Below are 23,670 nucleotides of genomic sequence, written 5' to 3' on the forward strand. Positions count from 1 at the left end.
TTTCTGGGATTTTTACTCTCAGTACTTAGTATCCATTTGTGTGTGTCATGATACATGGATGTTATAATGTCTGTCTAATGAATCTTTTTTATTATTATTATTCCCCCAATACAACCTAAACAATCCTGAGAACAAAATCCCAGGGAGAGTAAAGAAGGTGTCCTTATAAATGCCTGATTAAAACCTGTATTCTTAATTCAATTTGTGAATCAAGTTATTTATTTCTCTTTTTAAACTACATTTTCAAATTTTAAATTCCATTATTTATTTATGAATTCATTAATATATTTTTAAATTATGTACTTATTGACTGTTTTATGGTGTTTTTGTAAATCCCTTTTACTATTTAATTTGTAAAGTCTTTTCATAATTCTTCTTTTTTATTGCCCATTAAAATGTAAAATAATGAAATACTTTGTAATTTTGTCCATTTATTCATAGATCAATAAATTAATTTGTAAACTCATTTATTGCCTATTTTTATTGTATAATTAGTTATTAATCAATTAAATGCTCTAATTACTATTTACATGACTCTTGTGGTCGTCCATAGTAAACAGCACAGTACAGAAGAAATAGCAAGAATGTTATGAAATGAAAAATAACCACTTCTCATGCATTTTGTGTTTACCTTTTGCAGTGTGGTTATATGCTATATATTGCATGTCTTAAAGGTCCCATATTGTAAATAGTGAGATTTGCATGTCGTTTATATATAAAGCAGGTTTAAGTGCTTTATAAATACTGTTAAACTATCAAAACCTCAATATACAGAGAAATACACACAGCCCGTATTCAGAAATTGTGTGTTTGAAACAAGCCGTTAGGATTTCTGTCCATTTGTGATGTCACAAATATACAATATTTAGACCATTACACGGTTTTAAACGTAAACATTCTAAATGAGTCTCAGTTTGTTTCCTGTTGCAGTGTATGTGAATAACATCAGCTGACAGGAAGTAAACATGCACCCAAACTGTTGCCTCGCAACGCAATAGCGTTGAAATGCACTAAAACGGAGCGTTTCAGACAGAGAGTAAATACAGGTATATTCAGGCTGACAGTATGAGGAAAATAAAGGTGTTTTTTTAACATCACAGCATGTGAACATGTTCTAGTAGGAACACAAAATACAAGTATGAACCAAAAAATGATATGGGACCTTTAATGGAAATATGTGTACATATTTTTTATATTCTCATTTTCTTATTTTTAATTTGAGTACTTATATTTCTTTACATATATTTTGCATATATCGTAGCACTATGTACACATTGCAGCGTTAAGTACATAATTTACATATCACCTTTATTTTTATCTTCTTACATTTTGTATGTTTATAAAAGAGCAACCGTAACCCTCTATTCGTCTCCGTGGCAACAGAGGGCGCCCTCTCATTGGCTCAGCGGTACTTCTGAGAGTGGAGAGGAACGCGCTGTGCATTCTGGGTAGGGCACTTTCAGGTCCGCCATATTGCTGACTGAAGGAGAGAGGAGATGAAGGGGATCCGGGGAATCACTCAGTTATCGGTGAGGACTCTGATAACTTATCATGTTTATCTGTGTGTGTCGGGGCACCCTGTCTGTGTCTCTCTGTAGAGATTCAGGGTCGTGTCTGGACAAGGTTGTGATGAAGAGGAGAGGAGGAAGCAGCTAGTCCTGACTGTGAGCTCCAGCAGGCTGCTAGTCCCACTACTGATAACCTTACATACTAAACACCACACAGGTCGTTAGACATCTAAACTCACTGGTAAACACACATTTACTCAACACATGGTGGGAGAAATGACAGCTAGCTTCTTGTAGGCTTGATTTAACATCCTTTCTCCACCACTAATGTTGACTAAGCTTGTGTGGCTCCACTTCTATTTACACATAATATTCAGTTACATTAGAGACTTGTGTTTAGCATTATACAACATCTACATTAACATAAAGAAAAACAGTGCTTTCTATTGTAACAAAACTAACCTTATGTGGTGATAAAACATGTAATCCCAGGTCAACAACCAGCACTACATTTTTTTAAAACACATTTTGTGGTGAGTGGTACAAATCCCTATGTGTATTGAACAAGGCTTTCAATGTGCTGATTGAAATAATACCAATATATGTCTAAAATGATTTATGATTTTTTATTTAGTTAGTTATTTATTTTTCCTTTCCTTCTTGGTATCGTTATGTGTGTGTACATATATGTATAATATATATATATATACATACATATATATATATGTATATATATGTATGTATAATATATACATATATATATATTATACATATATATATAATATATATATATGTATAATATATGTATAATATATATATATGTATAATATGTATAATATATATATATATGTATAATATATGTATAATATATATATATGTATAATATGTATAATATATATATGTATATATGTATAATCCATATATATATGTATAATATATATATATATATAATATATATAATAAATATATGTATAATATATATATGTATAGTTTTTATATATATATATATATATATATATATGTATAATATATATGTATATATATTATACATATATATATGTATAATATATATGTATTATATGTATAATAAATATATGTATAATATATATATATGTATAGTTTATATATATATATGTATAATATATATATATTATGACTGATGACTGAAATATATATATATATATATATATATATATATATATGACACAAAAACAACAACAACAAAGCACTCGAGACTTTCCTGAGAAATTCAAAATCAGATCAAACCAGGAGTCACATCACTAAATGTTATTGTCAGCTTTAAAAATAAAAAGGGTAGTGATAAAATTTTTGGAAACAATTTTTTTATCCATGCTGCTCAATAATCCGCGCCATACTGACCATGTAGCACATCGTCGCATCAACAGGGACAGAAGGACACAGAAAAAAAAGGACAGGACTGAAATATATATATATATATATATATATATAAATATATATATATATATATATATATATTTATATATATATTTCAGTCATTGTCAGGAATTATTGCATTTTTCCAGCAACCCAAAAATCAAAGTATTAAATAATAAGACATTTCCCTCACAAAAAAAAAAGATTTATGATTGATTTTACATTGGCTGTCAAAAGTCGGAAATTATTTAGCTCGAAAGACAACAACGTCCATTTAGTAGCTGTTCTTGAGCTTTCATAATACATGGTCTTCATAAGCAGATGGAGTTTGACCCGTTGTCAAGAGATTATAGATGTTTCTGGGCACTTCATGGGCTTCTCATCCATGTTGGTTTGAAAAGTAAGTAGTAGTAAACTATCTCCTGAAGAAGTTCATGGGAAAGCTCTGGAGCTTTCGCATGAAGAGAGAAAAAATATACAGGAAGGAGAGGAAAAAAATACAGATTTCTTAAGGCGCTTTGTATGAGACACACAAGGACACGAGTGAAGCAGAGCTCTTACACCTCATAACAACAATTATATTGTACATAAATTAAGGAAATTAAGGTAATAAACATAATACACATTATAGAACATGTACAACTAACATTCAGAAACAACTCATGTGCCACAATGTCTTATGTAATTATCCATGAAAATCCAAATTACTAACAGATAGATCAAACTAAACCTGCTTTATGTTGCACAATAAAAAATATTATAATAAATAATCTATGCAAGGTTGAAAGGTGTCAATCTCATTTTCAACACAAGTACGAGTGTTGTTCATCTGAGATACTAAATAGACTTGTGGTGAGATTATTTTGTCATATCTGAAGTCAGCACAGGGGCAATTACGAGAACATCAGATTTATGTATGGGCTACTGTAAAAGTTGTAACAAAAAGAAGAATTAGAAGACATATAGTATTTTAACAGCACCAAGATAGCAGTACAGGGTGTCCAGCTACGCTATATGAACTGTATGTTCTATGTGAGGATGCGTTCAAACTGAATACAATTAGTTTTGTGAAATATGTTGTGCACGAGAAGAAACGTAAATCATGTCAAGAAAATATAACGCCACTGATTCCATCATTTCACAATCTTACCTGCCTCCGATTTCCCTCGTCCATCAGTACATGAGCAAGCAACACATTAGTTGTAATGTCCCGCCTTCCCATTTTCTTTATTTTTCCAGACAAGGCTTTACGCGGCCCAGGCTGCCCGTAAGGTGGAGTTCACTGGGGCCGCCGAACACGTTAAGTTTCAGCCGCAGGATGTGCAGGTCAGTGGTTGTTGACTTGTGTTTCTTCTCCACAGAGACGGTTCCATGTGGCTGCCAGAACAGGCCAGTCCCTTGCTCAGCCTCTCGCTGGCCTCAAGCTCTCTCCAGGGGCTGCCCACTCATACCGGGACGTCCATGTATGTTGGGGGAGTGATGAGGATGGGTTGGCTGGGTCCGGACCGTGTGGTTTTGGGTCTGAGAAGTTGGTTTGCCTGTAGAAAAGGCATATGTTGCTTATGTTAAATGCTTTAGCGGTTTGTCTCTTCTCATTATGTCGAGTGTAAAATGTCCAATCATCTAACTAAATGTCCACATGATCTTAGATGACCCTTGTAAATTGAGGCTTACATGTTTACCTAAATGTCTATCTGTACTTAATGGAAATGATGAAACTAAAGGACATCTCTGTCCAGGTGACCAGACTGCCCAGTGGACTGGTGATCGCCTCCCTGGAGAACTATTCCCCAGCCTCCAAGATCGGAGTGTTTGTCAAGGCAGGCTGTCGTTATGAGACCCCTGACAACCAGGGGGTCACCCACCTCCTCCGGCTGGCCTCCAACCTGGTATGATGCTGCATAGCTTGCTACAGTTTCAACACCTAGTATTCATTTGGTTGTCCTTTTCTCCCTCAGTCGTAATTCAGTATTATTCATATAGCTATAAAGCACAAGATTTGCCTTCTGTCTCAGCTCGGTGTTGACTTGCATTTTCTGCTTATCCAGACCACTAAAGGAGCTTCATCTTTCAAGATATGCCGTGGTGTTGAGGCAGTGGGAGGCAGCCTGAGGTCAGTAACCTCCAATAAAACACACAACCAACCTTTTGAGTACAATTTTCTTCCTTGATCCGTATTCTTATCTGGATATCTGCACGTTCCTCTGCAGTGTGACTTCATCCAGAGAGAACATGATCTACACCGTTGACTGCCTGAGAGATGACATGTGAGTCTTTGAATAACATCAACGTTGTGATTGACACTACACGAGTCCCATGTTTGTATTAAAAGGAGACGACATGTTTTAGCATAATTTAGACTAAAAAGGTAGTTGTAAACACTCGTAGTTTGAGCTTGAATCAATGTGAATTACATGAGGGTGATAACAGTGTCTTACACCATATTTTGTCCTGGTTATGTTACGGGGAAGGATATCACTAACACGTTTTTCTCCCTTTTCATTATTTGTCCCCAGCGACACAGTGATGGAGTATTTGATCAACGTGACAACAGCCCCAGAGTTCCGGCCATGGGAGGTGTCAGACCTCACGCCCAGAGTGAAGATGGACAGGGCCCAGGCTGCACAGAGCGCTCAAATAGGTGCGCTTTTATTTCCCATGCGGTGCACACACAGACTGTTTATTTGGCCTGCAATAATCTGACTTTGTACCTCATTCCACTATTTACTTTTTATCGCCACCTGCCTGCTACAGAGCACAGCCTGATTAGCCTGAAGAGATGCCTCTTTGATGCTTGATTATACATGTCAGAAATGCCCTTCACTCATATTCTGTTTTCTTAACTTTGTTCTGGTTATAAACAACAGCAAAGGTTGTTGTTGTTTCATCTAATGGTTGGTGAAAGTCCGGTAATTTCCACAAAAATCTGTTATTTACGTATATTAAGTGACAAAAGCAGATGGCTTTAGACGGGAGAGCCAAATCCAATCACTCGTTCTTGGTCTCCACCAAACAGGCAGATATAATGATGCATCAATTAAGAAGACATCACAAAATGTTAGCTTTAACATGAGAATATCGCATCATGATCATTCCTCTTTCTGTGTTTTCCAGGTGTGATCGAAGGTCTGCATGAAGCTGCGTACAAGAACGCTCTCACTAACTCCCTGTACTGTCCTGACCACATGGTTGGCAACATCCACTCTGGGCATGTACGTATTTTTCCAGTGTTTATTCTTTAAGCCCTATGGTGTTAATATACCCATTTAAACCTTTCTAATGTTTGCAATTTTTTCCTCCAGCTGCACCAGTTTGTCCAGAACAATTTCACAAGCGCAAGAATGGCTCTTGTTGGACTTGGTAAGGGTCATTATACTTAAAAAAAATAATAACTTTATAATGATAGCAGAACTGTTTGAACTATGATGTGGTTATATGACGCTATTAATGGAAATACATTTTCCTTCAGGTGTGGACCACACGGTGCTGACGCAAGTTGGGGAGCAGTTCCTCAACATCCGCAGCGGGGCGGGCACCACAGGAGCAAAGGCTCAGTATCGTGGAGGTGAGCTGAACCGACGTTGTAAAACAAATCTGTATGTTGGTTGCACACCAGTGTGTTGCAACATCTGGAGTTTTCCACAGCTTAAATACTTCCAGTAAAACACCCTGAATTCTTCTCTCTAGGGGAGATTCGTCTGCCCGGCATCAGCAGTCTGGTCCACTCGGCGGTGGTGAGCCAGTCAGCGGCAGCGGGCACCGGCGAGGCTCTGGCCTTCAGCGTGCTGCAGCATTTACTGGGAGCTGGTCTGCATGTCAAGAGGGGCTCATGCGCCACCAGCAAACTGGTCCAGGGTGTTGCCAAGGCAACTGCTGACCCCTTTGATGTGAGTGGTTGTCAGTTCCTAATAAAAACTTTTAAAGCGATTTATACGCCGGGGCCTTGTCAGGATTAAATCATAATTCCAACAGTAGCCTACCTGTAACAACATTCTTCTCTTTTTCTTTTTTTTTCTTTTTTCTGAACAGGTCAGTGCTTTCAACTCGGGCTACTCTGACTCTGGTCTGTTTGGAGTCTACACCATTTCCCAGGCTGCAGCTGCTGGTGATGTGAGTATCCCATAGTCATGACAAGAGTCTGTTCAACAAGTAGCTGCTGTCTTTGTTTAAATTAAATCCTGTCCTCCTCTGTCTCTCCAGGTGATTAAGGCCGCTGTTGCCGAGGTGAAGGCTGTTGCTGATGGCGGAGTCACAGCTGCTGACCTCACTCGGGCCAAGTAAGACATACAGACAGACAGAGACACTAACTTAAAGCTGGAGTGTGGGACTTTTACATAGAAATGAATGACAAGCAAGTTCACACAATGCTGACTAAGCCTATCGCTCTCTGTATTTCTCAATATACCGGAGTTGCGGTGTCTTTCTTGCGCTGTCGCACCAGAAAAATGCCGATACAGCACATTTGTTCTCAGAACGAGTAGTGCATGAACTCCACAACAACGTCTTTACATGAGTAGTACACAAAGTGCTGTCAACCAACCTTGCTCACTCACTTACAGTTGGTAACAGTACAGTTGGTTACAAGGTATGTGTCACCCTACCTGTATTACCAAATACAGTGACAGGCAGGAAGGGGGGGTAGAGACCATAGCGTCAGCAGCTAGGAGTATGGCGGAAGCTATGAAGGAGAATCCCAAGAAGCGTTCTAGAAAAGTTTCTGGAGTGGATACTCCAGATAAAAAACAAACTCAGCATTCAGAAGAAGGATTAAAGTCCAAAAAATAAAGCGATTGCCAGTTAAAGAGCGCTCCTTGGGGCGGGGGAGGTGTGGCAGGCTCCCCTGCAGGCATACGTCATAATGACATTGACAGTTTTCATGTAATTCAAATAATACTATTTTTAATTACTCCCACTGCCAGCGGAGGGAGACAAAAGTTCTGCACTCCTTTAATATGACGCCTCTTTCAAACATTTAGTCTAAATTATGAATGCATTGAGAAAACAAATCTATATTTCTATTCCAGTTAACAATTAACACCAAAATGGATTTAATGGTAAAAAAATGATGTGGAAGAGATGAAGCCATGCAACCACTACTTTAAAGTAATTTAGGATAACAACCTCTATAACATCTGACTGAAATTGTGAGTAAGCATGAAGTACATTCCAATAAGCAGCTAAAGGAATAGTTTGAGTTTTTTGGGGGGAATTCACTTATGTGTTTTCTTGCCCAAAGTTGGAGAAGGAGATCCAAAACCACTTTCATATATTTACAGTAAATGTGTAGCTGGAGCAGGTTAGCTTAGCACAAACACTGGAAACAGAGGGAAACATCTGGCCTGGATCTGCCCAAAGATAAGAAACAGTACTGCACATAACCCCTTGTAAAAGGTTGAATTGTTGCTATTGCACATTTCTTTTAAAATAAATTAATGAAACGGGTTATATAATGTTAATTAGAGAGCTTTTGTGATGCTCGTGGGCGTATTGAGTTGCTGCTTTGGACAGAGCCAGGCTTGCTGTTTTCCCTCCATTTACACTATTCTTCTGTCTGCTGAGAGAAACTAAAAAAAGGCTATAAACTGGACTAATTACTCAGCTTAGCCTGCTTCCCCTGTGACCCGGCCCCGGATAGGAGGAAGAGCATAGATGTACTGGACTACATCTCATTTCCCCCCGTCATTCTTAACATTCAGAAGAAAATACATCAAGTTTTCCTCCTAGTTTCGCTCTATAATACCTTTATGATGCGCTTGTGTTTGTTTTCTCTGCAGGGCCCAGCTGAAGGCGCATTTCCTGATGTCTCTGGAGACTTCGGAGGGTTTGCTGGAGGCGATGGGCACTCAGGCTCTGGCCGAGGGATCCTACTGCTCCGCTGAGGAACTCTCCAAAAACATTGACAACGTCTCCTTGACTGATGTCTCCAACGTAAGACGTTTGGTTCCTGTCAGGATGGGACATAGTCATACATTACCTAAATTACTCCAGTTAGATAACAACGTTAAGATATCGTATAGTCTTTCATTTACTGTGTGAAAAATGTGTTTTGTAGTTAATATGTCGTAGTTAATAACGGTGCTCTTAACTTTCTCGTTAATCTGCAGGCTGCCAAGAAATTTGTGACCGGCAAGAAGACTATGGCATCCAGCGGCAACCTCATAAAAACACCCTTCGTGGATGAGATCTAAAGCCCTCCTCGTCACCTCGTACTGTGCCCAAAGCACAATTTGTTTCCTCTACAGTTTGACGAAAAACGGAAACAAGGCAACGCTGACGTTCTGAGGGATATAATGTCATAACACCATTGGGTATTTATAGGTGTTGTAACAGTATATATTCAGGTGTTGCTGCTCTTGCGCATCACAATGTCGTGCTCATCTGTTCACATTAACTGTATAGCTGATGTAAAATAATGAATAAATTCTATCTACCTTACAGAGTGTTTTGTGTGGTGTTTTATGTCCTAGATACTATAACAGTTTGACAGTTTATTCTTGCTGCTCCCTTGACTTGGAATCAGTTACAAAATGACCTGAATCTTGTCTCACTGAATGTCTATAAAGTGCTGCTAAAAGACTTGGACGCAAGCACATCTGGCTGTGGATGTTTTTAATGCTGATGATTTTTTTTTTATTCTGTAATTTACTCTTTTGTCTTCATTTTAAATTAAGTTTGTTTTATGTCTGCAACCGTGTAAGTGTGCTGCTGCCTATCTTGGCCAGGACACTCTTGAAAAAGAGATTTTTAATCTCAATGAGTCTTTACTCCTGGTTAGATGAAATAAAACTAAATAAATTCTTGACATTGGAAACAAGTACAAAACAATGCTAACTCAAAATCTACTTCTTGTTCCGGAGCTTTTGACCGAATCGGACTAATAAATAAGAATGAACTGTCAAGTCAACATGGATGAGAAGTCCAATGAAGTGCTCAAAATTATGGAAAGTTGAAACATTTACAAATCTAAGTAAACAGATAACTCAATCTAATAATGATGATGGCTAAACCTCTGTTTTTAAAAGCAGAACATATACTCGGGGAAACCTCCAGTTGGTCTCGGTAAAGATGAACGTTACTTATTTAGAATACTCAGAATCACAGCACTGGAGCAAATAACAAAAGGGTGGGAAAATAAACTAAACCCCCAGATTTTATAAAATGGAAAAGTGAAATTCAAGAAGTAAAAGTTATGGAAAAGGGAACTCACAAAATAAGGAATATGGAGGATGTTTTTGAGAAGAGATGGAGTCTAACAGAAGGAAAAATATAGCTACATGGGTTAACACACATGCACATATACATACTGTATGCTTGGAGGTGACCTGACATGTGAAGGAGGATGCATGTGTGTGCCCATGTAAATGATATTACTATATATTTGCCCGCACCTGCCTTTTATTTTGTATTAACTTATTTGTTTATTTAATTTATTATTATTACTCTCTTATTTTTGTATTTTTTTTTAATTCTATTCTTCCTTGTTATTATTATTTATTTTCTTAATTTCATTTCAATTTTTTAATGTTGAAGTTGTTTTCTCTAGTGTACTTAATGAGTTTGTCTATAAGCTCAACTACATAAAAAATTGGTTTATAAACTATTGTAATTACGAACTGTAAATTGTATATATGAAAACAACCTCGGAAAAAATAAAGTATAAAAAATAAAATAATAATGAAGGGGGTGGGGGGACAAAGGAGGACGTCTGCAGGACAGATAATAATGCACTATACTAATTTTTAACAGTCTCTTCTGCACTATACTCATTTTTAACAGTCTTTCCTGCACTATATTCACTTTTTTAATAGTCGTGTATCAGAGTTGTTACTCTGCACCATATTCAGTTTTAACAGTTTTCTTCATCTCCTTGTATTTTTATATCTGGTATATTTTTTTGTGCTTTGTACTTTGCACTACTAACTTTTTTACTGCCTTTTTACTAACATGTTTTGCACTATGGAACTGTGATGCTGGAAACTTGAATTTCCCTCAGGATCAATAAAGTTACTATCTATCTATGTATATATCTATCTATCTATCTATTAGCTCTTAGAAAAGAAAGAAAGGTGCCACTCAATTGCTAAATATGCTCAGCTTCTTTAGGAACTCTTTAAATGGTCACCCCTTGCATAAATTGTGATGATGCAAAAAAAAGTACCAGGAGCTATTTACAGGTTTTTCTCGCGAGAGTTGTCCACTACAGACATGGAGATGCGAGCTGCCTGAATTTCTACTTCTCATTGCTGAGAGAAGAGGACAGCACCGCCTTGCAGGAAACACACTGCCACACTGTGCGTTTCTTACGCTTTTTTAAAGAGGTAATCTGCGGATATTTAGCATATGAGTGTGGATATTTGAAGGGCTTTGGTTGGTGAGCATGGGCGGAGAGAAACAGCCTCCATCTGGAGGCAGAGAGAGCTGCGGGGCTCTGTGCACACTCAGGAAATAAGTCGACTGCATGCATGAATTTCACTGCTGGAGATTTAATTTTAAAGCACTTCTGCAAATGTCACCTGCATGTGTTGGAGCATCCGGAGCTAAGCGGTCCATGAGCCCGGGCAGCGAGCCTCTCCTCCGGCTGGAGAAGGACCAGCAGGTCGGGTCAAGATCAGCTGCTGCTGGAGGAATAAATGAAAATGAAAGGGGATGTTTTTGAGGAAACAGCCTGCATATATCACCGCCTGCGATCCTACGCAATGTGAGGACAAATCGTGGATCAAACCGACCCCTTTCATTATCACAAGTTTCCTTGTAGCTTTATAGGCTACTGACTTCTAGATGTCCCACCTCCCTTTAGGTGAGACAGAGACAGAGACACACTCCACCTGGGTCCTCCGACATGGATAAACTCACCGTGATATCAGGATGCCTCTTCCTCGCTGCAGACATCTTTGCCATCGCCAGCATCATCAACCCGGACTGGATCAGTACTGGAGAGTCATCTGGTAAGCTTGTTGTTGGCACTTTGGTCCACTTCTGCACTTCTGTGATATAGGGGGGCAGTTCATTGGATATATCACTGGGGGCAAATGTAACCTTAAATGGCATCTGTAGGAAAAATCACATAAAAATATAATAATAATAATAATAATAATAATAATAATAATAACAATAAATAATTATAATAATAATCTTTATTTGTATAGCACCTTTCTAAACATAGTTTCAAAGTGCTTTCACAGATACAAAAAAATCACATAAAAATATAATAATAATAATAATAATAATAATAATAATAATAATAATAAATAATTATAATAATAATCTTTATTTGTATAGCACCTTTCTAAACATAGTTTCAAAGTGCTTTCACAGATACAAAAAAATCACATAAAAATATAATAATAATAATAATAATAATAATAATAATAATCTTCATTTGTATAGCACCTTTCTAAACATAGTTTCAAAGTGCTTTCACAGATACAAAAAAATCACATAAAAATATAATAATAATAATAATAATAATAATAATAATAATAATAATAATAATCTTCATTTGTATAGCACCTTTCTAAACCTAGTTTCAAAGTGCTTGCACAGCTACAATGAAATACAGACAAAATAAACACAACAATAAAAGAACAAAACATAAAGACCAAATAATGAGAAAACTATAACCAGTGGTATCTAAACAATAAGTTACTACATAGAAGCCAAAAGAGAACAATACAAGGTGTGGGGAAAAGGTGCACTAAGCTGTTGCCTTACAGAGTTAAAAAAGCCATTTTATAAAAATGGGTTTTTAAAAGAGATTTAAAATTGGTAGTAGAGCTAGCTAACCTGAGGTCCTGAGGTAGGCTGTTCCACAGTATGTGTCAGAAGTCAGTAAATATCTCATAGAGAGTGCATAAAAGCAAACAAACATGTATAAATTGTCAGTGGAGTGTGTTTCTCCTTCAAATTAAATAATGTCATCTAGGGCTGTGTATGGGCAAGAATCTGGCGATACGATACGTATCGTGATACAGGGGGTAACGATTCAATATGTAAGGGATAATGTACAGCGAGCCGGTCATTGTTGTGAAAGAAACCCCGACAGGGCAATGCCGCACCCTGACGCGAGGCGGAGGGGTCTCGCATCGCCCTGAAGGGGCTTCTTTCACAATAATGACCTGCTAGCTGTACATTATCCCGCTTATTACACGGCTACTTACTTAGGAAATCAATAATTTGACACAAAAACGGTACGCCGGAGTCCGACATCAGAACTGCGCCTATAGCAACGGTCTGTTATACAGAAATAACAGACCGCAGAACGCTGTGATTGACCAATCAGAATCGAGTATTCAACACAGCCGTGCAATAAATTGCGATATATTGCGATATTGTAAGCAAGGCGATATATTGCGATTTTTTTCAAATCTAATTTTAGGAAAACATTTATAGTGTAAAGAACACACCACCATATGTATAAAATTGGAGTAAGAAAAAGTCACTATATGAAATGGCTACTATGGGGACTAACATCATTACACATGAATACATTTGGATTTATTGGATCCACAAGAGTCTCTGCTTTCCAGTTTATGCAATTCTAAGACTGTTTAGGGACCCCAGTACGCAGAAATATTCAAATACATTTTAGTATAGGTGAAAATAACACATTTATACTGCATGCAAAAAACTGCATTGTTTTTGCCCAAAACTGCATGTGATTATCAGAAAGTGGGCATGTCTGTAAAGGGGAGACTCATAGGGGGTCCCCATAGAACCCATTTTCATTCACACATGTTGAGGTCAGAGGTCAAGGGACCCCTTTGAGAATGGCCATGCCAGTTTTTCCTCGCAAAAATTTAGCATAACTTTGGATAGTTATTAAGCATTCTTCTCAACATGCAAGTATGACATGGTTTGTACCAAATGGAATAAAACTGAGCCCGCCGTCTGATTTTTAAGAGCTTAATAAAAAATCAATACAGCGTTTTGGAGAATCGATACAGCATCGCGATACTCATGTGTATCGATATTTTCTTACATCCCTAATGACATCATAGGTTATAACATTAACATAACAGATTTTTTCCTTCATCTGATGGCCGCCCAGATTTATCTTGGGACTCCTTGTATTGGACAGAAATATTACAATGTAGTGAATGAGTGGCAATGAACCAAAAACTAGACAGTAATAATGCTGTGTCTAAATTGTCTTCTGAGTCCAGCAAAGGTCAAGCAACCAAATGTTTAGGTACAAAAGCAACAATGTAGTGCCAGTCGTGTCTCTGTTATGTTGTAGCCTATTTTATTGTAACACGTTCAAATGTCCATGTTCTTCTTGCAAGATCATCTTCACTCATCCTTCAAAGTAAAATAGGGAGTGTGGCATCCACAACATTCGGGGTTTCTCTCCAGGAGCACTCATACTGTAAATATATGCCGTGTCATTATAGTCCAGTGCACTTTAAAGGCACAGTGTGTAGGATTCGGCGGCATCTAGTGGTGTGGTTGCAGATTGCAACCAACTGAGCACCCCTCTGTTCAATCCTCCCTTTCCAAGACCGTGATAACATGACCCACCAAGTGCACGTTACCGCAGTTTCAAAAGCGTGTCGGAGAATCTTCAGGTAATATAAAAAAGTGAAAGGCTCTCTCTAGAGTCAGTGTTTGGTTTGTCCATTCAGGGCTACTGTAGAAACATGGCAGAGCAACATGGCGGACTCTGTGAAGAGGACCCGCTCCCTATGTATATATGAAGGGCTCATTCTAAGCTAACGAAAACACAACGATTCTTAGCTTCAGGTGATTGTAAACTAATGAAAACATTGTTATGAATATTATATTTCATTTCTGCTTAGCGATCCCCGGAAAAGCTACACATTGTTCCTTTAAAGGCCCTAAAGCTAATTTTCTCAATCACTTTGTTTCATATTATGAATATTCAATATTATAGCGAATATTTAAGATTTTAAATCATGTTTAAATATATTTAATATGCACCATGATTGTGTCTGAGAGGATAATCCTGATTTACATCTACTGACGATTTGATGAACATTGCTTTATTAATATGACGGCGTCTGACGTCAATGTCAAACAACCGTTGTTCTGGACATACAGGCGTTGGCCAAATCCAGCAGTCTTCTACTTACAGTCAGCCTCCCTGGTTATTGCAATAGAGTAACATTCAGATGCAAAGTCCAGAAGCTAAACATTGACTAAAATTGATGCAACAGACAAACAGCACCACTACAGTATATGCACAGCTGCCCGAGGTTCTTGTCAGCCTCCATCCATAATGCTCCAGTGGAGCAGAGATAAGCAGGTAACCGGCGTGCCAAGTGGTTATTACAGGATTTAATTTGTTGTAAAAAAAATACTGACTGCTGCTGCAGGTTGAGCACATAACAAGCAGTTTTTTGTTGCGTAATTAAATGAGTAACCACGCACCAAATCTTTCTTTCTCAGTCGTCACAGTACAAAACGGACTGTAGTTCAGACCAACTCACACTGAAGGTTTTCCCTCGTAGTAAACAATGGTGTGAAATGACTGTACTTACTGTACTAAAAGCTTTTTGTTCCTGTTTAATTAGCCGAATAGTAATTACCTGAAGGCAGGAAGTGTTGTTTGGGAATGAAGATGTGGGACTTTTAATTAGGCCTCCTGGGAAAGTAATGCTTTCCACCTGGAGAATTAAAGCTCCTCGGGCTCAGGCATGACGTATTTTACCTTGAGTGCATAGTATATACGTAGAAGTAACTGCATCTGCTCTGATACATCTATTTAGTTGGATCTAGATTTTTTAAACACCCAGAAGAACAAGATGATTCAAACTTATATAGATAATATAATAAGCCCAAACTCCCTATGAATATGCACAACTTCTTATTAGCTATCACGATCATTTAGAATCACACCGTCGGTCACGGCTACACTTCAGTTTATTGTAGCTGCTGTTCAAACACCGATGTGTTCACGAGCGGCCCTATCAGTAGTGCTTTTCCATCTACCACAAGGTCAATATGCCTGTTGTTCACTCTGTGTACGAGCATATGCGACGGCGTGTTTGTGTGCTGAAGTGTGTGTTGTGTCGAGGGATTTAAAGAAGCAGGAGAGTATCTGAGTTTACGAAGTGTTCACTGAGTACAGGTTGAGGTTGACCACTTGTGAAACACACACATTTCCCACCGCTTCTGTCTTTTATTGGTTTTTGTAAGGCCACAGCACGACTGCCAGGACTCTATGGGTCTGTCTTATCATGGACATCTCATGTGTAATATTACTAATCTTTGAGCTAAAGCTAATTTATATTATTATAATTTGGAAATCAGTTAACAGACCAAGCCTACAGCCTCTCTTGCTCTTGAAAAACTTACACCGACGATTAAGGGACTTAAAATACTCTACCTTTGAGAAAATATGGAGATCTTTTATGGAGTTTCTAGAGGGGGAGAAATCTGCAGAAGCCTGTTTGCCTTGAATATGTGCTGATATCAAAATATATGTGCATTATTTTTGTTTAATTGATTTACTTATAATCAATAAATAATTGATCATGTATTATTATAGGTTAAGATACAACTTTATTGATCCCTGTTTGTACTTAAAGTACATTTTGATGCTAGTACTTTTCTACTTTTACTTAAGTAAAAGTTTGAAACTTTTATTTGTAACGGAGTATTTATACACTGTGGTATTGCTACTTTTATTGAAGTGAAAAATCTGAGTACATCATCTACCACTGCTTAAAACCTGTATTGCCTTCATACTCTGGCTATTCCTTGTATGTAATATACTAGTAATACCTGAAGTACCCATAACCAGACAACATATACAGTTGTTGTGGCATGTGCAAAGTCAAATTACTAATTTACTTTTTTCACTTTTTCTTAGTTTATCCTTATGCTACCATGGCTCTTGTTCATTTCTGTTGCTTAAGTTTATTAATTATCGCTCTCTTAATCATATTTTCATTAAAAACAAAAGCCACTTTCCACAATGGCATGAGGCAAAAACACATTTCTGTTGGACTTTGTATGTTTTTTTGGGATATGGAGTCCAGTATGCGAGGAAATGAATGCACTATTTACATTGTCCCCCACCCTGCGGTATGAAAGGATGTGTTGAAGGGGAACAGGATATCCTGTGTGTAGGGGAGATAGGTCAGCGTGCAGCAGGATGTGGTTCAGGCCTGGTCCTGCTATCATCACCCAGCACTGTATCCATGATCAGGAACTGAAGCCATTTCAAGCCAGCGATAAATATTTAAAGGGCTGATGGATATGGGAGTAGCATTATGAGCATGAATTAAATCTGTTGTCTGTTTTTCTAAGATTCGTAATTTTACTTGTACATATTTTACACATTATATATCGTTAAGTAACCAGATGTTTATTCAAAAGCAGCTTATTTTATGTAATTTAATTACATGATGCTTCAGTGCTTCCCCGTGTTTTTCCTGCACTCTTTGTGATATTGGTTACTTGTAATTTTGGCCATCGTGACAATTATGTTAATTCTACAGTCGCAGGGTTTAAATTGCCTTGAATAAATCCATAAATCCATAAAATGTAGAAAGCTCCTCTTTCTTCTGCGTCGGCTTGGCAGCCACTAACTGCTTGCTCAGGATAATAAGAAAGGAAAAGGAGGGAGACAAAAGAATAAATGAAGGTGTGGGAGGATTTAATTTAGCATTTATGTGCTGTATGTTGTGTCTTCTATGTAGTCAGACTGGACGCCGAGTTGAGCAGATGCAGTCTCTGTTGGGCTCCGGATGCGTGTGTGTTTATATGCTCCTACATGACATCACAGCGCCCACCAGGCTCTGTGAGACAGGAGGCCGTCAAATGACTTGCCATCTGATGTAGGGTCATTGATCTGTCCATTTCTTACATCTTACGGTTTCTCTCTCTCTCTCTCTCTCTCTCTCTCTCTCTGATGTTTTGGTGGTTCATGCCAGAACCCTGAGCCTGTTTGACGTCATTCATGAATCACTGGGGGGTCACTGCTGCCGCTGGCTCGCCGCCCAACAGATTGTTTCCATAGTGGGGAATCAGAGGGACTCCTGGGAGGTCATCATGTCTTACAGCCACAGTCAACATATGAACAAATGATGTCATATGTTGCTGGGTATTTGGCTTGAGTCTGTTATATGAAGCATACAAACTATGCTATAACCTTTCATATAATGGCTTTAATGTGCAGTAGACTGTGGAGTGTTATTATTATTATGAGTCACTTTCCGCAATTTTGTACTAAAATACAATCTGGACTGATGTGTTCTTTACTGTGGAGCCAGGTTAATGTTTTATCTCTTACAATCAATGAAAAAGTAATCTGATCTGAATGGGGTTAAAGCCCCTGAAATATTTTTATAAGAACAATGTATCAAATGATAATGTGAAAGGGGTCCCTCGTAGTCATGAACCTACAGAGAATATAACCCAAATCTGCACTTCCCGTCGGTTTTGTCGAGTTTTAAAGTGAGTTTCAGCTCATTGTTATAGCGGCTGGTCCGCAACTTTAGTGTCTTGGTTCACTCTCACAGCTTTAAGCATCATTTTTGGCCACAGCAGGAGGCAGTTTTCAATGAAAAGGCTCTAAAAAGCCATTCTACACTACCTGCTCAGCACCAAACAGCAAACACACAGTTGGATATGGTAGAGACCAAAAACAGAGCTAAAAGAAAGTGAATATTGGACTCACATTCTCCAGGAGGCCAGAAACACGACTCCAAATGAATGGCGATGTTACGTAACTGCTTAATGTGTGAATAAGCTTGCTAACAAGTTCGCCATATCAACTTATTATACGTCAACGTTGTGTTCACATCTTGTATCTGCTGCCCCCCAAAAAGTGGCCAAAAATCGGTTATTGCAGGTTTAAAGACTAATGACTAAATAGGCGATAATTAAACTCACAGTTCAGGCATTTTCCATTCGGAGCTTAAAGGTGCTAAATGGTGAGATTGGGAGCATTTCACAGCTGAGCCAACGGCTCGTAGCTAACGGTGCTAACAGCGCTAACATTGAAAACAACGGTAACAGTGCTGACAGAGCTAACAGTGTTAACCTGGGGGGAAATGGAGGGTGTGTGCTACGCTGCCGCGACAGCGCCGTCGGTCGCAACGGTGTTATCAGCTGTTATCGTATGAGAGCAGTGCAGAGCGGCGGCCGTTGGCTAGCCAATGGGGCACGCTCACATGCACAAACATGCAGTAAAAGCACGCACAGCCGGCCCAGCTATGTCAACGATATGCCACTACATCTTTACATAGAAAATAGTTGTTAATGCTCTGGATATCATACAGAGAACCTTTCACTGTCAACAAACTCAGCTAATCAGCTCCAACAGGACTGTGTGGATGTGCTTTGATCACATTTTACATTAATGCACTGTATGATGTTATGTATTTTGTCGTACCTATTGTTGCTGTTGTGATTAAATGTTGTCTTGTTATGTGTTGGATGCTGCTATTTGACCCTGTCTTGTCTAGGTCTCACTTGTAAAAGAGGTTTTAATCTCAATGTCACTTCCTAGTTAAATAAAGGTTATATATATATATATTTATATCACAACTGTCATCTGATTTTGATTCAGATGCTGCTAAATCCTGATGAGTACACGAAAATAAATCACAAGTGAAATAACCAAAACTATTTTAACTTTTGTGGGATATTTTGTTTACATGACGGACCCTATCACTTATAGTAAGAGAAGCTGATTGAGAAAATGGGTTTCAAGGGCCTTTAATATAAGTTTATGGGTAGTAACATTTTGTTTAATTTCTCTCTGTGCACATCTTACCTTCTGTTTTCCTGTCTCCATCCAGGCTCCCTGACTGTGGGCCTGGTCCGGCAGTGCCAGACCATCCACGGCCGAGACCGGACCTGCATCCCCCCGCAGCTGCCCCCAGAGTGGATCACCACGCTCTTCTTCATCATCCTGGGCATCATCTCCCTCACCGTCACCTGTGGTCTGCTGGTGATGTCACGCTGGCGCCGCGAGGCCGCCCGATACGCCCGATGGATCGCCTTCACAGGGAGTAGGTGGCATCCTCTTTCATCATAACCAGCTCTCCTTGAATCAATAGTGTCAAATTTCACGTGGCAAAATGTTTATATTAATACACCATGCCCATGCAGTTTCCAATCCACACTATATATATAGACAGAAATGATTTTTTTTCTCTTATCAAATGACATTCCAGAGTCAAGGACAACTGGAGGTGGCAAAGTTGAGAGCAAAACACAAGCAGTCTCCTAAACAGCAAATATCCTGCTTTAGAAAACTGGCATTATATCTTTTGCGTGTTTTTCCTGTAAAGCATCAGCGACCTTGGTAAACATAATTGTTCTGTGTCCAGTTTGCAGCTGTTATATAACAGGATTTATGATTATATATCGTTGCAACGTTGCTTTAATATCACTTAAACCTTTTAGCTTTAAAATAGCACATCAGGGTCTGAAATTAACTGCAGGTGGAGGCAAAACTGCCTATTTTATATATTATAAAAGGCCTGTGTAAGTAAGAGATGCTACTTGAGAATCTCCTGTAAAATAAATGGGGCTCACTTCGACATCAGCTTTTAGTCTGGTAATTATGTACATCTTGACAAAGTGACTGCAGAGGAGCTCTAATTGATGGGCCGCTTTCTATTTTTACAGGAAAGAGGCAGAGTTTGTCTATTAGAGCGGACCAGAGCAGGAGCTGCACTTCACTCGGCTCTAAATATGGAAAAATATTATGAAGCAGGTTCTCGCGAGTAGACCATCGGTACTGGAGGGCAGCTTTTAGTCACACATTATAATGAATGAATGAATGAATGAAAGCTTCATTAAAAACTGGTAAAGACGTGTTTTGAAGTTGACATGAAAAAACAAATATGTAATGATGAACCAAGAGTTGAGCAGTGTTTCTTTTTGTCAGATGAACTCCAGCACCCTGTGATTGACACACTGCTATTTATTACAACCATTTATCCGTTACTTTTAGCTAACTATTTCAACACGTCCTTTTAGCTATCTGTTTTAGACATTTATTCATTCCTTTAAGCTAACTAGCTGTTTATCTATTACATGTAGCAATCTGTTTTAACCATTTTATTCATTACTTCAAGCTAATTTGCCATTTAGGCATTAGTTTGAGCTAATTCACCATTTAGTAGGTTACATTTAGCTAACTGTTTTAACCATTACTCCAATACGATTAGTTAATTCACTATTATACCATTACTTTTCGCCAATTATACATTCCGTTAAGCAATTTTTTTAGCTTTATCTATTTCAACCATCTATCCGTTAGCTAACTATTTGAAGTGTTTTTCCATTACTGTTAGCTAACTGTTATCTGTTGGCTTGCTAACTACTTTTCATGCACTCTTAATGTGGTATTTAGTTGTTACAGCTGGCCTGATATTTGGACATATTTGTTTTTCAAATATGTTGAGCTACAGTACTCTACAACCTCTCCTCATTCTCCCTGGTAACTGCAGAAGTACCCCTCGTTGGGAAACGCTGGACTAGACGGGAAGTTAAAGTGTAACTCCACTCACTGCTAAAAAACATGGGCAAGGGGCACAGAGGGGTGACAGGGCGGTCTCTGAGTGGTAACGTACGTTTCATGACAAAGATAAGTCCCAACTGGTCAACAATGTCAGTATTGGCCTTGCAAGGATTTGGGCTGATTTAAAGAGGACCTATTATACACATTTTCAGGTGCGTACTTGTATTTTGGGTTTCTACTAGAACATGTTTACATGCTTCAATGTTCAAAAAACAATTTCCTTTTCTCATACCGGCTGTACTGCATCACCTCTTTCCGCCCTCTGTCTGAAATGCTCTGCTTGAGACAGACGGTGAAACAGAGAAAAAGCTGTGTCTGCTCTGATTGGTCAGCTGGCCCACTCTGTTGCGATTGGTCAACGGGACCAAACTCCTCGGACTCCGCTCCAGCTCCGCTTTAACTAGCTTTGTTTGAGGGCGTGCCAAAATAGCCGCTAGGCAGGTATTATGCAAATTAGTTACTTGGTGACATCACCGCGTTACGGAAGAAAAGGCTGGACTTCAAGGCGTTTCAGGCAGTTCAGGAGCAGTGTTTCTGTTTCTGTTTTTGGCGTGGACTTTGGGCTTTGTAACTTTGCAGACCTTTTACATGCACAAAAAACTAAATAACACACTAAAGGAAAGAGGGAAAGCACAAACGCATAATAGGTCCTCTTTAAAACAGTAGGTGGCGTGTTGAGACATTTTCAACCCATGAAATGCAGATTCTTATAAATTTGGTAAAAAAAAGTCAATATTAACACCAGCATTAATGTGTTTCATCACGTTACAGTCATATCATATAGTTTGTGAAGTGTGCAGTACCTCTTTAATCTTCTTTCTGTCCCTCTGTTTTGTCCTCTGTCACAGTGGTCCTGTTCTGCATGGCTGCTCTTATATTCCCCATCGGCTTCTACATCAACGAGGTTGGAGGACAGCCATATAAGCTCCCCAACAACACGGTGGTGGGCTCCTCCTACGTACTCTTCGTTCTGTCCATATTCTTCACCATTGTGGGACTGCTGTTTGCTGGGAAGGTATGCCTGCCCGGCTGACTTCCTCCTCTTTTTGTATCTTTGGAGAAACACCACCATTGGAGGCATATTTTGTTAGAATTGACTCTTCAGTTGGAGGTATTGTTGAAGTAGAACAAAACTGAGAAGCACCTGTTTGTGTTTCCCCCTTTGGATGAATTGTCACGGGAGCCGAAATTGTCGTGTTTCCATCCGTCCATCTGTTTGTTCAGAGACTGAGCTGGCGCAGAGAGATCTGAAATGGCCTCCATCATCGTCCATCCCGAACGATGACTGTGAAGTGGTGAACAGACAGGAGAATATAAAAAAAAAAACATGTTGGAAATGGATTCAAACATCAGGACTTTCAAGGGAGCCCTGTGGTCACCTCCAGTATGATGGAGGCTCTTCCCTGATCACAGCTGTAATATACACAATGAAGTTCCACTTTCTAGGCACATTTTATTTATTTAATTGTTCGGTTTCTCTTTTTGTAAAGGTATTTCTTTAATGTATCCCAGAGTTTCCCTGCCATTAATATGTGTGGTGGATCACTTTGCCTTAAAGAGCTATTAACCTTAAAATAACTATGATAATTGTTGAGTTAGTGTCGTTGGATCAATTATAAAATTCTGGATACATGAAATGATTTAGCTTAAAATGTTAGAACTGGAATTTAAAATGGGCTATCAGGCAACATCTGTCCAAATGATGATCATAATGGGGGTGAGTAATGTAAAGTCGTATCCATGGATGAGCTGGTCTCTACGATGCAGATCAGCGGTGAGCAGCAGGTCAAACCTGTTCTGGTCTCTCTATCACAGCTTTGTTAACTTTAGTGATGTAGTGAATGTATTATTCGCCTTTTTTCGCCTGTCGTTTAAACACTGTATGAAGAAATGACTGAATCTATGACTAGTTTGTTTTGTATATTTGAGACGTTGACGCCGACTTCATATCTGTCTAAATGAACAGACAGCCAGTCTGTGGCATTACCTACATGCACTGTGATGTTCTTGAATGAGCATGGAAGATCTCATCTCATTAAAAATGACTCATTGGAACACTGATTGTCTCAATTAGTTGGAACAATTTCTTTTTAGAAGACCATGTTGCTGTAATTATTTGCAATCTGGAACAGTTTACAGTGAGAAGGCCAGATGCAGACGAGCTAGCAGCAGTTAAAGAGGACTTATTATACTTTTGTGCTTTTTTCCCTTTCCTTTAGTGTGTTATATAGCTTTTGTTCATGTAAAAAGTCCACGCCAAAGGGA

At 38.6% G+C, this 23,670-nt stretch overlaps 2 protein-coding genes across 4 annotated transcripts; both read left to right on the forward strand.

Moving 5' to 3' along the window:
• The first annotated feature begins 1,370 nt into the window (after positions 1–1,370).
• On the forward strand, positions 1,371–9,338 carry LOC119479488 (cytochrome b-c1 complex subunit 2, mitochondrial). 2 transcript variants are annotated; one of them, XM_037755140.1, is made up of 14 exons: positions 1,371–1,529; positions 4,143–4,229; positions 4,643–4,792; positions 4,952–5,016; positions 5,114–5,170; positions 5,420–5,544; positions 6,018–6,115; positions 6,206–6,263; positions 6,373–6,468; positions 6,591–6,790; positions 6,933–7,013; positions 7,104–7,180; positions 8,678–8,831; positions 9,008–9,338. In XM_037755140.1, the coding sequence occupies exons 1-14, from the start codon at positions 1,497–1,499 to the stop codon at positions 9,089–9,091; spliced, it is 1,365 nt and encodes a 454-aa protein (XP_037611068.1). In that variant the 5' UTR covers positions 1,371–1,496; the 3' UTR covers positions 9,092–9,338. The 2 variants fall into 2 exon arrangements, with proteins under 2 accessions (XP_037611068.1, XP_037611067.1); XM_037755139.1 differs by lacking the exon at positions 4,143–4,229 and adding an exon at positions 4,265–4,366 and having other exon boundaries at positions 1,375–1,529.
• A 2,097-nt stretch (positions 9,339–11,435) lies between these two features.
• LOC119479956 (uncharacterized protein C16orf52 homolog B-like) lies at positions 11,436–23,464 on the forward strand. 2 transcript variants are annotated; one of them, XM_037755981.1, is made up of 4 exons: positions 11,436–11,601; positions 11,701–11,848; positions 19,673–19,885; positions 22,254–23,464. In XM_037755981.1, the coding sequence occupies exons 2-4, from the start codon at positions 11,743–11,745 to the stop codon at positions 22,436–22,438; spliced, it is 504 nt and encodes a 167-aa protein (XP_037611909.1). In that variant the 5' UTR covers positions 11,436–11,601; positions 11,701–11,742; the 3' UTR covers positions 22,439–23,464. The 2 variants fall into 2 exon arrangements, with proteins under 2 accessions (XP_037611909.1, XP_037611908.1); XM_037755980.1 differs by having other exon boundaries at positions 11,436–11,848.
• The last annotated feature ends 206 nt before the right edge of the window (positions 23,465–23,670 follow it).

Source organism: Sebastes umbrosus, chromosome 20 (assembly GCF_015220745.1).
Source record: "Sebastes umbrosus isolate fSebUmb1 chromosome 20, fSebUmb1.pri, whole genome shotgun sequence".
NCBI lineage: Eukaryota > Metazoa > Chordata > Actinopteri > Perciformes > Sebastidae > Sebastes > Sebastes umbrosus.